Source organism: Nomascus leucogenys, chromosome 1a (genome assembly GCF_006542625.1).
Source record: "Nomascus leucogenys isolate Asia chromosome 1a, Asia_NLE_v1, whole genome shotgun sequence".
NCBI lineage: Eukaryota > Metazoa > Chordata > Mammalia > Primates > Hylobatidae > Nomascus > Nomascus leucogenys.
This window is the reverse complement of record NC_044381.1, coordinates 27,571,388-27,588,119: the sequence shown is the minus strand read 5'-3', so window position 1 is coordinate 27,588,119 and position 16,732 is coordinate 27,571,388. Positions and strand designations below refer to the sequence as shown.

Below are 16,732 nucleotides of genomic sequence, written 5' to 3'. Positions count from 1 at the left end.
TTTTAGTTCTCATTTTTAAATCTTTTAATTGACTAGCAAAGATTTTAGAAATCTTCAGGACCAAATAAATCCTGGGTTAGCCTGGGATGAACATCATACTGTGAAAATGTCATGTACTATTTTAAAATCGTGCAGAATTTAAAATTTTAACAGTTTTCCAGTGAAGGGATGATGGTGCTGGGAAAATGGACAAATACAGTCTTCAAAAAAACTCAGAATGAGGGGGGAAAAAAATAACATTTGGTTTGGTGACAGATCTCCTTCTGTCACCAAGAGCTCCAAAAGAAGCAGGGGTTCCAGTGTGGACCCCAGAGGCTGGCACACAGCAAGCCAGCCCTCCAGGAATCCTTGATGAATGAATGAATTAATTAAAACAACTGGATTAAAGCAGATGTTTGAGGATTCTTCTTTGGTCTCCTTGGTTTCATTATTTTTGTTTCCTGGTGACAGCCCACCCCTCATGTCCTTTACACGTATTTATAGTTTCCCTGATTACTAATGGTGAGAAGTGCAGGAGAAAGTGGCCCAGGAAAGGCTGCCTTTTATGTGCTAGTCACTTAAAAATACTTTTCTTCATATATGTTTAAAAATTAGGCAAATTGGAACCTTGCCTACTTTTCCTGAAAAACTAGCAAGCCAGAAAACTTTTTATTCAAATATTTGTTATGAATGCTATTTGGCTAAAATGTAGACTTTGTGGCTAAACATAACTTCGTAAATATGCATTTACAATGCTTGTTGTAAGCATTCCCAGGAGCCAAAACTAGAAAAGGCTCACATTCCCAGAAAGGGGAAGGAAATTACATTTTGGGGGACTGTTGTGTTTCAAGCACTATGCTGACCTCCTTTTACAAATAAAGATATCAAGGACATATACTGAGTGATTTATCCAGAATCTAGTGGTTAATGGAAAATCCTAAACTTGAACTCAGGTCTGTCTGACTTCAAAGAGCATGTTCTTGTGCTATCCCTTTTTGCTCTTATGTCATAAAAGGAAATCAATGAAAATATTAAAGCCCTAGTTAGTAAGGTGCTACAAGCGAAAGTCCTTTGGAAACCGTTACTGTGGACTTAGAAGGGAAGAAAGAGAAATCAGGATTCGGAATTGACCTCTTTCTCCTCTTGCCTTAGTCCCTTAATTTTTATAGTTTTTTTAATTGAGAAAAACAAGAAGTTGCCTTCCCTGCTTGTTTAGCGTCAGAGTTGTTGTCTGCGTCTTGTCCACCCCCATGTTGAGTTGTTTTCAAAGTTAACTAATTTCATGGATTTCATTGTTATAGATAGATCAGTGTATTGTTTCTCCTGTTTTAAAAGAGGTTTTTCCCTGAGTTCTCCTCCTCCTGAATGCTACCTATCTCTTACAGGATGTTGTTGGGACAGTATTCAGTCTCAGCATCTAAGGCCTGGTACTCTGAAGCTCTTTACATTTGTCACAGTCGATGATGATGTTCCCATCTGCCAAGCACATGGAATTGGTGGCGTTCAGCAAATCTTTGTTCCAGTCTGGTCCCAGAGACTATTTTGGAATTGTCTTGTAAATTATCTCTTTCCTCTCCTGTGTCCTCATCGTCACACTCTGTCTCTACTGTGGCAGCTAGGGAAGTCGGCCTTGGAATCTAATTAATGATGTCTGTCTTCCCTCTTCAACTTAACTGTGAGCCTCTGGAGGCCAGAACCAGGTCTCATTCATCTTGTGTGTCCCCTCCCCAGGCCTCCAACAAGGGGAGCATAACACCTTACATAGAAGGCGTAGCCCATGGCAATTTTTTTACTTTAGTCCTGCACCAGCTTGTCATGCCTGATCGTTCTATGCATGCAACTGGAGAGGCTCTGAAAATCGAATCATGATGAAGGTAAATTTTGTGCTGCCATTGATCTGAGAACCCAAAATGGAAAAATCATTAAAGACTTTTCTTAGTGTAGATTTTTGTATCCCTCCAATGATACTTTGAAGAAAGCTTGGATTCCCACATTATTCTGACCACATTTTACATAAATAAAAACCAGCCATAGTTAACACTTTTAAAGGGCTTTTAGGGGTTAGTCATCTAGGTTTTTCTCAGATAATCCCAGCCTTGATACATAGGCTCTGGTCAGCTTCAAAAACAGTAGTAACACTAACAGTAATAATATTATCTTCCATTTAAACTAGAGTTAAGGATCAGGTGGCTGTCATCTGGCCTAAGCTGGGACACCCCACAACACCTTGGTTGATGGGATCGTGGCAAAGAAGGTTGTATTGTGTCTCATTGCTAGTGGTCGGCATACTTGCAGAACTTCTTCACCTGCAGAAGTATTTGAAACTTGGGTTTTTATGAGAGTTACACCTTTGAATTCAACTACAAAAAGAGTGTGTTTTGGATATTTACTCTATACTCTAGGCTTCATTTTACTTTTGGTCTCCTGCATACTGTAGCTCACGTTTCTTCACAAGTTTGCTAATGAAGGTCCAGTGTACAAAAGTTCCGGTGAAAATGATGGAATGTGGGAGCAAAGGGCAGCTCTGTCTCCAAAAGAGTCAAAACGAAGAAAAAGACCTCTTAGGCCCCGGAGTTGTTTGGTCCTGTTTGCAAAACCACAGTCACAGGAAAATGATGTTAGAAAGATCTCTCCATCAGGGAGAACCCCATTTGGTCTGCAGTTTATTATTCCATCATTTGTTTGGGCCTTTTTCAGGTAAGCCGTAACTTTGAGCTGGTTGGACGGGTTAACTTGGATCAGCTGGAACAGATGAAGGAGAAAATGGAGAGCTCCAGCAGTGATGATGAGGACAAAGAAGAAGAAATGAACAGCAAGCCTGAAGACAGAGGTTAGTCTCATCCTGCCCTCCCAATCCCAGATGGCATCTGGCATGTCCATAGTGAGACAGAAGGGAGGCAGGAGGTTGTTGTAGGAGTAACAGAAGGAATGATCCTTCTTAGTTAAGTAGCAGAACAGACTGACTTAGGAAACACATCAAGAGCTGTGTCTTCGTAAACTATTACCAGCTATAGAAACACCAAGGAAAACAGACATTTTCTCCCGGATTATAGATATATGTTTGTTGAAAAATAGATGGCAGTGATTTGTTTTTAATAAGGAAAACTGGTATCTAGGGAATCTTCAGAATAAGGACAAGCAGACAGCAAGATGGATGACACTGTAGAGCTCTAGAGGAATGAGAATGAACTTCCAGTTGAATGCATATTTAAAATTGCTGCTGGGGCACACACTGCTGGAACTGTAGGGGAGGGTGGTGCAAAGAACTTGAGCCCCTACCCCCTGATGTCCCTCTGCGTGGCCCTTTTCTTAACCCCCTTTGTGCTCTGACTTGCTTTGTAAAGAGAGAGAAAGAGAGACCACCTCTTTCATTCAACTATGTATTTACAGAATACACTGGGGAAGGTTTTGTGGGACTTTGGTACTATTTTTCTAACTTCCTGTGAGTCTATAATTATTTCAAAATGAAAAAGTTTTCAAAAGTATATTTAGTTGTGGATATACATTTATGTGATTCAGAGTTGGTTTTCTATATTGTTCAACATGGATTATTGTGGAAAACCCCAGACTATACATACAAGAATATAGATTGAGATATGTTACTTTAGTTATTGCAGATATATCAAAAGCACATGGATAACATAAACATCAGAAATCAACATTGCAGATATTGACCCAGAGATGAGAATAGTACTAGTTGCCATTACTGAGCATCATTATGTGCTAGCCTCAATGCTGGTGGTTTTTATATAACATTTTTCTTTAATCTCATGACTAGAGAGGACTGTACATTTAGCCTGCCTCAATTTGGTTTCCAGTTCTGCTACTTACTGTCTAGATGGCTTGGGGTAAATTATTGTATTTCCTTGTACATTCATCATCTGTGAAATAATCACAATCATAATAATGAGAATAATATCACCTCCCTCCTAAGATTGTTGTAAAGATTTTTTTTTAACTTTAAAACTTCAGATTTTGGACTTTTTAAATTTTTTTTAAATTATTTTAATTGATAAAAATTGTATATATTTATGATGAACAACATGTTTCAAAATACATATACATTGTGGAAAATTAAATCAAGCTCATTAACATATGCATTACCTCACATACTTGTCATTTTTTATGGTGAGAACACTTAGAATCTACTCTCTCAGCAATTGTCAGGTATACAGTATGTTGTTATTAACTGTAGTCACTGTGTTGTACATTAGATCTCTTGAGCTTATTCTTCCTATCTGACTGAAATTTTGTATCCTTTGAACAATATCTCCCCAAACCCTGAGCCACTGGTAACCACCATTCTACTATCTGCTTATATGACTTTGACTTTTCTAGATTCCCCATACAAGTGAGATCATGCAGTATTTGTGCCTGCCTCTCTGTGCCTGTCTCATTTCACTTAATGTAATGTTCTACAAGTTTATCTATGTTGTCACAAATGACAGGATTTCATATTTTTTAATGGTGAATAGTATTTCATGTGTGTATATACCACATTTTCTTTATCCACTCATTTATTGATGGACACCTAGCTTGACTGCTTATCTTGGTTATTATGAATAACCCTGCAGTGAATGTGAGAGTGCAGATATTTCTTCAATATCCTGCTTTCATTTCCTTTGGATATACCTAGGAGTGGGATTGCTAGGTCAATGTGGTAGTTCTACTTTTAATTGGTTGAGGAACCTCCATGCTGTTTCCATAATGGCTGTACTAATTTGCAGTCCCACCAACAGTGCAACAGGAGTTCCCTTATCTCCACATTCTCTCTAGCATGTTATCTTTACTGTTTTTGATAATAGCCTCATAACAGGTGTGAAGTGATAGCTCATTGTGGTTTAATTTGCATTTCCCTGATGATTAGTGATGTTGAACATTTTTTCATATGCCTGCTGGCCATTTGTATGTCTTCTTTTGAGAAATGTCTACTCAGATCCTTTGCCATTTTTTAATCAGATGATTTTCTATTGAGTTGCTTGATTTTCTAATATAGCATGGGTATTAATTCCTTATCAGATGTATGGTTTGCAAATATTTTCACTCATTCCATAGGTTGTCTATTACTGTGTTGATTGTTTCCTTGGCTGTGCAGAAGCTGTCTAGTTTGAAGTAATTCTGTTTATCTGTTTTTCCTTTTGTTGCCCATGCTTTTGAGGTAATATCCAAAAAATCATTGCCCAGACCAATGTCATGGAGCTTTTCCCCTTTGTTTTTGTCTAGTAGTTTTATAGTTTTAGGTCTTATATTCAAGTTTTTAATTCATTTTGAGATGATTTTTTATCTGGTGTAAGATAAGGATCTAATTTCATTCTTCTGCATGTGGATATCCACCTGTTCCAATACCATTTATTGAAGAGACTGCCCTTTCCCCATTATGTGTTCTTGGCACCTCTGTTGAAAACCGATGGACCATGAATGTGTGGATTTATTTCTGGGCTCTCTATTCTGTTCTGTTGGTCTGCGTATGTGTTTTTAATGCCAGTACCATGCTGTTTTGATTACTATAGTTTTGTAGTCAATTTTGAAGTCAGGTAGGGTGGTGCCTCCAACTTTGTTCTGTTTGTTTAAGATTGCTTTGGCTATCCAGAGTGTGGTTCCATGGGTTGTTGTAAAGATTAAATGAGATAACACACAAGACCTTCACCCAGTTCCTAGAATATAGCAATCACCTAATAAATGATAAGCCTGCAATGTAGGTGTTATTTTTGTGATTTCACAAATGAGAAAATAAGGACCCAGGAAATTTAAGAGCATGTTCAAAGTAAAAAACAAAACAAACAAACAACAACAAAAAATATAAACCCTGGAGATCAAATTCAATTCAAATTTACATCTTCTGGCTCCAAAGGCAAGCCCTCTTCTTAACCCTACACACCACTTTCCCAGTGCCTCGAGTAGTGTAATCTTCATTGAAGGGGACCTGACCCTGAAATCTGTGGATTCAGTGGCCCTTGGGACCTTGCTCTAAGGAGCAGTTTTGTAGAATTTATTTGTGTTTTCTGCTTGTTCTGTCTGCAAATATTAAGGAAGCCTATTGGTGAGCTACTTCCCTCTAAGGTGTTCCCTGTTCCTTTTCCTGACTTGCACTCACCCTCCTACCATGATGCCAGGGCTAAAGACTATGGGTTTGCGAAGGGGGCTCCAGTTTGGCTCTTGAACCCCTTACCAAGACAGTCAGCAGGAAATGACAGCCAAGGTACACTACCCTTTCAAAAACCCTGTGCCTGTAATTAATCTGAAAAATACATGGACAAATAAAACATCCTTACCATATAGGTTGATTGTTCTTATAAAGTTATTACTTTTATTAGTAGAGGCTGTATTAATCCATTTCTTACAAGGAAAATGGTTGTGATCGGAGAAGCATGGCTTTTTTTTTTTTTCTTTTTCAAACAATTTCATGAGTATGTTCTTCACAATGATATCTTAACATCTCTGCACTATTACCGGCGTTTTCTGGGAGAGGATACTTTTGACAGAAAGACTCCTTTTTCTTCATGATGCTCTGTGGCCTTGCCTTTTCTCCTCTGGAAATAAACTATTTCTCATTGGATATTATTATGGCTTTTTAATCTCTAAAGCTGAGCATGTGTGATTTCAAAGGTTATAAACATTATAAAAGCAAAATACCCTTCTAGGCTTCTGCTCCCCTATGACTCCTTATAAAAAAGAAAAGGAAAGAAAGAAAACTCGAATTTAAAAGATGGTGGTTGAGATGTGTGTGGCATACCAGGCAGACCTCCTCATTTTACCCTACTTGGCAGCCCCCTTTTACTTGGCACTGTGGCATTACACTGGAGTGGTTTGGCTGGAAAGAACTTTAGGGTCTCCTCTTCTCACTGGAAAAAGTGTAGTGTCCACATTCATGAGCTTTAACCACATGGGGGAAAAAAAAAGCCCTCAGGGTGGAGAAGCACGTATTCCTCTCAGAGGGTGGGGGATTTACATGAGTAACTTCCAGTCACGTTAATGGGAATTACAAGCCTAAACCTTCCCTTCCCCCTCGCTGATCCTTGAAAGAGCAGCCTCCTTTGTCCCATCTCCTTTGAATAGACCAAGAATCAACTTTCCACTATCTAGGTATATTCTTGGCAAGAAAAAGAAATACACACAATAGCCTCGGGTGTTTCTGCCAGACATCCCAGCTTCTAGGAGCAGAGGGCAGGAGGTGGCTTACGCACAGCTCTCAGGCTGGTGGAGAGCTCTAGGAAGTGTGGCCAGTGCCCAGTGGCCTCCGCCTTTGAGGATGGAACTTAGTATGTGCCATTGGAAAGGACAGATGACTGGTTTCCTGTTTACAGATTAAGGGTAAAGAAGCAAGTGTACCAGGAACATTATTCCTCTTGTTGGCAATTTAGACTTTTATCAGACACCCTCAGTTTAGGGGGTTCACAGCCTCGCAGCCACCCCACTCCCTACCTCCTTTCTAAGTGCAAGTGCTGGACTGAATATGGACACACTGCAGGTCCTGCCTAGGAAGCTCAGGGAAGATTTGAAAGAGAAGAATCCAGGCATGAAGAAATCAAAATTAACCCAAGCAGAATCCTCCCCACCCCCCTCTCATTATGCAGTTGGGGAGGAGTCAGGAAGGCATTCTGTTGATTTCTTGCCCAAGATAATCCCTGCTAAGGAATTAATGCGCAGAGCAGATGGTGCTGTCTCATTTCCAATGAAAAGAATCAAGGAAGATAGTCTGTGCAATTATTTTTAATGGCTTGTGTGGTGATCTTCTTAATTTGTGAGAAAATGTTTCATCTTTTGTTAAAACTGGCCCCAGTCACATAGCTGTTTGTGCTGAAGATTAAGGCATCACAGAGCCCCCCATCCTGTTAACATCGTCCTGAGAATCTTATTAGATAGGGCATTTCAACCAGGAGGCATCTTCCTGTAATGTCTTGTATGTGTGGACCAGAGTGATCAGAGTGTAAAGATCATCAACACTTCCCTGTGCGATGCCCTCACTTTGCAACATGGCTGCAGAACTGGCAAGGTCCTGCTGTTTATTACCCACATGAAGACTTGGCCCTCTGTGGTATAATGAAACACATATGGGCTAGGAACTCAGGCTAACACAATGGCCATGTAAGCTCTTATCTTTGAGTTTGCCAGGAGACGTGGCCTGAAAACAGTTAAACAGCCAATCCACATTTATCAGACTTCTACCATGTGCCTAGTACCATGGAGGAAACAAAACAACTAAGTCAATATTTGATGTTTACAACAGACCGTCCAGAAATGTCTGCATATCCCTGTATTCATGAATACCACCAATTGAGGGGTAGGTGCCAGGCAGCTGGCCAGGATCTCTCAATAGCAGGGGACATGTGTTCACATACTGGTTCCCACTCATCCAGATAAATGTTCATGGTAGATTCTTCGCTTGCAGATCTCATTCAGTGCACATAACCGCCCTGTAAGGTATTGATTATAATATCTATGATGGATGACCACAAGTCATGAGCCTTCAGCCTTACTTGGAACAAGTAGAAACCCTGAGGTCCACAACACATAACCTGGTCCAGGGCTTTCGGTAGCCTATGTTCTTTTCAGTGAACAAAGATAAACCTGTGTCAAAAAGGAAATGAATAGATGCTAACCTGTGAGGCACTGATAGAAATCATCACACAAGGGAGAGAATAAATCAGAAAAAATAATGCTCAGATTCCTTTGGAATCTCGGGCAAGGGGCTCTTCAGTCAAGAAAGACCCAGATTTTGTGATAGAAGCATTGGGGAGGTAAGGAGAAATGAGGTCTTGGGGCCCAAGAACCAGAAACAGTTCTCAAAAGCTATTCAAGAAATGCCCTAAGGGGGAAACCTAAGAAAAAGTAAGGAATCTGGAAATTGCTTTCACCACATGGCTTTATCAGTGAAGGCAGGAGAGAGGGTATCCTGATGAATGCTGACTTACCTATTCTGCTGATTCCCACAGCACACAGGTAACACTTCTGCTTTCTCTTTGCAGAGCTGATGAGGTTTTCTGACCACGGGGCTGTTATTAACACTGAGAAGCGTTTTCCATGTGAATTTTGTGGACGGGCGTTTTCACAGGGCTCTGAGTGGGAAAGACATGTGCTGAGACACGGCATGTAAGTCGGGCCATCTCAAGGATGCCTTTGTCCAAAGCAAGAGGTAGGGAGGGAGGGAGGGGCTCTTGTTTTGGTTCCCCTGACAGTATGTACACCTCTCTGTGTCACATTTCTGGGCCATGGGAGGAGAGGCAATGGTGAGGAACCAAGTTTCTCCTTTTCTGTTGTTTTTTAAAATGGTCACCCAGCCGCAAGTCAAATAAGGAAAAAAATCATCTTTATAAATGACCAGTCCTGCTCAAGCCCATGTGCAGAAGTATAGTGTTTTCTCCAGCCAATATCCCTTTAGTTTTCATTAGCATGACATTCTATAATAGAACGTGAATCGAGGTCAAAAGATCTGGCTTCTGTTCCTGCCTCTGTGACTGATCATTCCCTGAGTGGCCCTGAACATTCCCATGTACTGCCTCGGGGACAGAGCCAGCTTCTTCCTGCCTCCCAGGTAGGTGAGAGCATACTTGTAAAATACTTATGAGATCCCTGAACATAAAATCAGCCCCTCAACAAGGCACGTTAGTGCATCAGATGCAGAGAGAACCTAGGATGTGGTCTTTTCAGGAGGAAGCATGGCTTGTGTGGTGATATGAAGCCTGAAGCTTGGTCCCTGAAGCCTCAAGGGTCTAGACCTCAGAGAATATAACCAAGCTTCCCGAGACATGGGTTCCATCTTCAGGTTTTTGCTTTTAGTTTGTTTTCGTGATTTGTTTCAGGACCTGACGAATAAATCGTTAATACCTGAGTTACTCTTTTAGACTTAATAAATATAACCAATCTTCAAGCTTCTGGGTTCAGCTGATGACTTTGAGCATAAGACAATTCTTGCTGTTACCACTTATGACCCAGTAGAGGAAGTGACATAAAATGATTACACTTGTCTAGAAACAAAACATGGTATAATCAATATATAGTATAATAGTGGATACTTCTGTAAGTTCAAATCTTTAAGATACAGAAATATATGACTTAAGCGAAACATAGCAGGGATGAATCACTTGGTATTTTGTCATACACCCATGGCATTTGTTCAAAGGAAACCCCAAGGCTTTTTGAGGATCAGGAAAATAAAGACACTTGAGGGTTTTTATTATTTATTTGTTTAAAAAGAGAAATATATATACTATACTCATCTGTCTCTTCGATAAATGTTTTCCCAGGGCATTGAATGACACCAAACAGATGAGCAGAGAAGAAATCCACCCAAAAGAGATCATGGAGAACAGTGTTAAAATGCCCTCCATAGAGGAAAAGGAAGATGACGAGGCCATTGGGATAGACTTTTCCCTAAAGAATGAAACAGTAGCCATCTGTGTAGTAACTGCTGACAAATCTCTCCTGGAGAATGCAGAGGCCAAAAAAGAATAAGCGTTTGGTGAAATTCTTAATCAAACCTTACTTGAACAGTGATGAAAAAGTGGGAGGGCTGGCTTGGGCTGAGAAGGGAGGGACAGAAAAGAGAAGACAGAACAAAGCTGCTTTTTAGGACTGAACAATCTATTTTCAAAGCACTGGTACCTGTGTGAGTGAGTATGTAAATTAAAGTTATTTAAATGGTTGGAATATGTGGCTCCTTTTCCATCACTACATCTTTTCTTCCGGATCTTCATCATGGAAGTTTCATTTGTTGCGGAATATGGAAGCACCTCCCAAGGGTACGGTGCACCCTGTGGTGGTCTTGGACAGTATGTGGAAACAGAAGCTCCGTGACAGTAGAAGACTTCTCATTGGGGAGCAACTTTTTGACGCACAACTTTTGGTGCGTTTTTCTAGTTTTAATACCTTAAGCTTTTTCAAGACCTAACTGCAGCCGCTTTGGGAAAAAAAACAAAAAACAGAAAACAAAAAAAAAAAACTGCTTTGCATAAAACAGTCACCTGTTTCCTAGTACCTCAATCTTAACCAAGGGAACTCTCTGCATTTGTCAGTACTACCTGTCGTCGTTGTGGTTAAATGTAGAGAGAACTGCTGGGCAAGATGGTGAATGGAGAAAAAAAAAAGAGTTTTAAAGAAAGGAACACAAATTGTGCTTAAAATCCCCATGTGGGTTTTATTTCTTAAAATACTGTGATTTTTTTAATTATTTTAGTAAAAAACAAAACAAAAAAAAGAAACAGACTTTAATTATTAGATAACTGTTTGTGAATTGTCATCCTTTATTCCAGGTAAGCTGTTTATTAGTGTTCAACTATAATTTAGAATTTGGTAGATTCATGTGAGCTAATTTTAAGGTGATGTGGAGTTTTGTTTGCCACATGTTTATTTTCTATCAATTTGAGTGTTACAAACACAGCACAATTCAGTTTTTCATATGAATTGTTTCTCGTGTGTGTGTTGTTATTGTTGTTTTAATTTCGGGGCAAGGGAGATTTAGTTTTTTGTGAATAGGAATGTTTTTATTTTAAACATGGAAATAACAAAGAAGTTAACTTTCTTTTTTTTTTTTTTTAATTTAACTAAAGAACCAAACTTTCGGCACAGCTATGCAGCTTGTGGGCCAGACGAGGAGGTCCTCCTCACCCTTTTGTTGCCTGTCAAATTCACGCATTATCCGTCTCACAAATAATTTCTGTTAGGATTGGCTGGCTTTTGTGTGTGATTTTAAAATCTGTGTTTTGTTTCTGCTGGCATTGTGTTTTGAGGGGGGTTTTCATTTATTTAGGGGACGAGGGGATGTACTAGTATCCCGTCCCTTTGGTGAGAGTGGACAAGAAATAACGTATATCCTACAAGGAGCCTGGAGAACTACTTTCTTTCTTTCTTTTTTTTTTTTTTAAATCTAGCTGCCAGCTGCTCTGTCCCCCATATCGGCTTTTTCAGGAGGGAGCAGCTTAGACTAAATCTAAGCCTACATTTATAATATGTTCTGATTGTGAACAAAGGGTTTCGTTCCAAAAAATAGAAAAGAACTTTTCTTGAAGCCTAGGTTTTAGAAGCCCGTGTGTGTGTGTGCTTGGATGTGTGTGTGCGTGTATGAGTGTGTGTGTGCATGTGTGCACGTGTGAGTCCTTTGGTTTTCATGTTTTTTTTTTTTTTTTTTACTTGGAAGGGTTGTGGGAGGGTGGGAGGGAAGAAAGGGAAGGGGAATTGCTGAGATGACAGTGTCCCACACAGCTTCAAATAAAATCCATGGAAAGATGTTGCATTTGTGGAATAAGTGCTTACTTGAAAAGCATGTTCTTCTTTTATTTTCTTACTGTTAAGAATTTTTATTTGTAGGATGTTTGTTTTAATTTAATTTTTTTAAGGGATGGGGGCCATCACGTGGAAACCAGAAAATGGGGAAAGTGTGAACTATCCAGACAAAGATTCATTTTGTGTCTATATTTGTTTTTAATTGGCCTCATTTCAAATGTATTAAACAGTTCCATACCTGGATTGGGTGTTTGTAATGGTTACCAAAAAACAAACAAAAAAAGAAAGAAAAAGGAAAAAAAAAAGAAAATAATTGTGACATGCTTTTATCACTACTTTATTTTTCAAATAACATGTAAATATTGTAATCCATTGGATTTTGTTTTGCTAACCTGTTAATAAAAATATGGGACCATTATCCTTTTAACAAGGCTAGAATGTCATTTTTTTCTTTTTCAAACATATACCTGATATTTTGTGGCCGCACATTTTGGATGCATTATTATAATTCTGTTGACTGTAATGACATAGAATTTACAACATTTTTTGTTGTTGTTTAATTTATACAGAGGACATTTTTTTCAGAGCTTGAGAGAAGAAAATAAATAGCAAAATGATAACCTATTGACTCCAGTAATCAGTGTCTCCCAATACTTCATAAAAGATAGGGAGACCCTGAGTCCTTGAAGCCAAGGGTTTAAAAACAAAACAAAAAAAACAAAAACAAAACAAAAAAAACCACAAGTAGGTTATTCAAGTTGTTTGCAACATACATTTTGTAATGAAATGTGAGAAATTAATAAAGAATTTTTTTCACATGTGTCTATGTGCATCTGTTGTAAGTCATTTACAGATACGACTACAGATATGAAATCTAGAAATATTACAGCACTACCTTTCAATGCTTGTACACGAGATATTTTAAGTCATTGAGTCTACACAGGTATGGAAAGCAAAGGTAAAGCTGAGGTGAGGTTGAGGTTGAGCTGGGATTTTCAAATGTTAATATTTCTGCATCAGGTATTCATCACCAACTGCGGGAGTTTTAGGGAAGGAATACTTTCCATCAAAAATGTGAATCAAAGTGATGTGTGAACTTCAGAAGGAGGAAGCACCCGTGATTAAACATCATCTGGGACCCGGAATCCACAAGCACAGTCACTTGAACTGCAAGTCACACCCACTGCACAGGATCTATTTCAGTGTTGCCCTCCTTCCTTATGAAAGGCTGTGCCACAAACTATCTTACTGAACATCCTGCAGCCATAATTATCACCATTAACTTATTCATTGAGCTACCCTGTTATAAATCAATGGAAAAATTAATAGTCCTGAAACCTAGAAGAAAAGTAAATTAAAATCAACAGCATTAATTATTAACTCAGAGCTGAATTGCACTATCTGCCTCTACCAGTGTTAGAAGTATGGCTCCTGGATCATTTGTTCAGTGTTCATTCTAAAAACTTGGTTCTAACCCTTCCTCCTCTCCATCCCTATCAATCAATAAGATCACATTCTGAGTAACATTTTATATTCAAGTACTCAAGAGATACTCAACCTTTTCTAAGGACTGCAGGTTGAGAAGTTTGTCCTGTATGTTTTCAGAAAGGAGAGAAAGTGACTTAATGGACTTCACTGCGATACAGCTGTTCTCTCACGGTCTCCATGAAATATTTTATGAACAGTGCTTTTACTGAGTTCATGTCTGATCCATATTCTCACTTTATGTAAAAGAAATGGAATTTATTGCTATATAAGTCATGGTAGGGGCTGCAACAAGGCAAATCCTGAAATCTCTGGCTTAGCACCATAGAGATTTGATTCTTACACACATTCCCTGTGAATGTCTGTGAGGTGTCCTAGACCTGTTGACTCAGGAGTCTGGGTTTCTCCATCTGGTGATGCTGTCATCTCAATACATGAATCTCAAGGTCAATGCTGAGAGCTTGGAAGTGTTTCACCCACTCAAATGCCTGATCCAGGAAGTAGCACACATCACTTTCAGCCTCTTTTTATGGGCTGGATCTGGTCACATTGTTCCACCTGTCCACAAAGGGACTGAGAAGTGTGTGAGCTTCCAGTGGTCTTAGGAAGAGCACGTGACCAAGCAGCCTCCACCATAGTCAGGAACTGGTAGAGAAAGAAACTCTGTTCTTTAGAAGGTACAGTATGCTGATCCCACCGCATTGCCCATGCACTTAACCAAGATTTCTGAGCAAATATTTGGTGCTAGCTATAGCAAGAAACAGGACAGACGTGAGATGTGTCTTCTGAGAGCTCATGAATAGCATAGATACACAACATTTGGAGACGTGACTTCCACTGGAGATGCTTGAGGCTTGCTGGACCCATTAGCTTCCTGGTGTGAGGCTTTGACTGTACCTCTGCATTGATAGTGGCAACCCTTGAGAAACATGGTCTTGATAGTAAATGTGTGTTTTCTGTCAATCCAAAAGAACGTATTTGACTTAGGGAGGCATAAAAGAAGTTGGTTACTCACATACATTCATTGAGTCTTTTAGTCCTAAGTTTAACAAAAATTACTATATGTTTTTTCCTTGCAACTATCCTTATTGATTCACTATTTGCCACCATTATGGCATAGCTCTCAGAGGAATAAGCTTAGCAAAACAAAAGTACCTCTCACTTCCTTTCACTTGTACACTTGTGTGTACACTCCACTCGTGCCAACAGGTGGAGCTTTAAGGATTGGAGAAGTCTTTACCTTCAGAATTTAAAAATTTATGTTTACAATTATTAATGTGACAACATTAGAGGAAACATCAAAATAAAGTCACTTTCCTACCTCCCACATCCATATCCAGGAATGCTTTCTACCAGCTTCATTCCTGAGCACTTTTTACATGGCTCTAATCAATTTTAAAACATGATTTTTTTCCACTTAATAGTATATTTTCCATGTTGCTATAGAGTCTTCACAACTAAAAATGTTCAGAACTACGTAACATATTGAATGGAAACACATAACTATATAACTCATGAGTTATTGAACATTTAGATTTTTAGATTTTGCAATATTATAAATTATGATGTAGTCGACATCTTGCCCATGGCATCCCCAGCCACACTTTTGGATAATTTCGTTAAAATAAATTTTCAAAGGTACAATTAGCATTCAAAAGGGTATTATTAATTTGCACCAACACCAGCCATGAATGGAAGTAATAACTTAATCATGCCCTTGGATATACAAAAGAGAGGGAGATACCATGATCATGAATGCAGTTTCTAAAGTCAGCCCACCTGGATTCAAATCCCAGCTGATCCACTTTTGTGTGATTTCAGGCAAGCTACTTAAACCACGTTATGTCTTAGTTTCCTTATTTGTAAAATGAAGATAACAATATTCAACCATGCATCTTGCATGCTTTTATTGCAATTTAAAAATTTCTAGATAATTTTAGGATAGCCAAGATACAGTTGAGAGGCTAGACTTTCAGATTTGGGTTATCTGTAAAATAATGTTAAGACTTATTTAGAGAAGAATTCTTATTCAGTTTTGTATGGCCCAAGACCCACTGAAAACTATGATGCCAATGCCGATGGCGGGCACCAATGATATTGTTTATGTTGACTTCATTTGGGGCTTACAGGGACAATTCACAAAACTATATGATAAGGTCATTTAGAAACAAAGAGGAGGGTCATTTAGAAACAAAGAGGAGGGAGGAACTGGCTGCCTGAGGGATGGGGAGTGGTTGACACTGGAAAAGCTAGACCATTGAACATAGCCTTAAATGACTAGTCTGGGATGTATGCCAGGAAGAAAACGTGACAGAGAGAGGACATTCCAGGTGGAAAAGGAGGCATTTATGCAATCATAGAGGTGAAAAGTGCCAAGCCTGGTGTTCTGGGGATGGCAGGTGGTACTGGATGACCTGATGAGGAATGCCAAGAGAGGAGAGAGCTAGAAAGGTTGATCAGAGAATTCATGAGGGCGTTCAATACCATGCCAGAGAGTTTCAATATAAAGAAGTGGAGATGCTTGTAAGAATTGTGAGCTCGATAAAGAATTTTAAGCAAGGGATTGACACAATCAGATTTAAGTTTAACAAAGACTATATTCAACTAACAAAGGCAGTGGTGGTTGGTTAGTTGCCCACCCAATAGCTATCACTCCCATTTTTCTTACTTAGTTGAAGCCTAATTTTAATTGGAATGGTAATGTACCCAGCTTTAAAAAATACATTTCTCAGCTTCCCTTGCAGCTAGGAACACCATATGTCACATTTCTGGCCAATGAAATGTAAGCTGAAACTTTCTGGGAAACTTTTGTTTTCCAATTATAGATATCACCTCTTTCTCCACACTGCATTCTTTTCCCCTTCTACATCCCCTTTTACATCCCCTCATCCTTTTTCTTCTTTCTGGAATATGGAGCAGCCAAATTACAACCATGAGACCACAGGAGTGTGAAAGTGTGATGCTTTCTAAAGTATGATCTACTGGTGCCCCAGAAAGTTGAAGGAGGCTGGGTTCCTAAATGCATTGTGATTATGCTGTAGAAGCCTAA

The 16,732-nt window shown here is 39.1% G+C and overlaps 1 protein-coding gene across 6 annotated transcripts in view; it reads left to right on the top strand.

Annotated features, from left to right (window-relative positions):
• Window positions 1-13,020, top strand: part of ZNF462 (zinc finger protein 462) — a 150,295-nt gene extending 137,275 nt beyond the window's left edge. For 4 of the 6 annotated variants that reach the window (XM_030825235.1, XM_030825177.1, XM_030825191.1 and 1 more), the window contains 3 exons: window positions 2,677-2,809; window positions 8,946-9,069; window positions 10,224-10,891. In XM_030825235.1, the coding sequence (XP_030681095.1) occupies window positions 2,677-2,809; window positions 8,946-9,069; window positions 10,224-10,431 (465 nt within the window). In that variant the 3' untranslated portion in view covers window positions 10,432-10,891. Of the gene's footprint in view, window positions 1-2,676; window positions 2,810-8,945; window positions 9,070-10,223 lie in introns of all 6 variants that reach the window. The other 2 variants (XM_003260323.4, XM_030825355.1) reach the window with 1 other exon arrangement.
• Window positions 13,021-16,732: the final 3,712 nt, after the last annotated feature.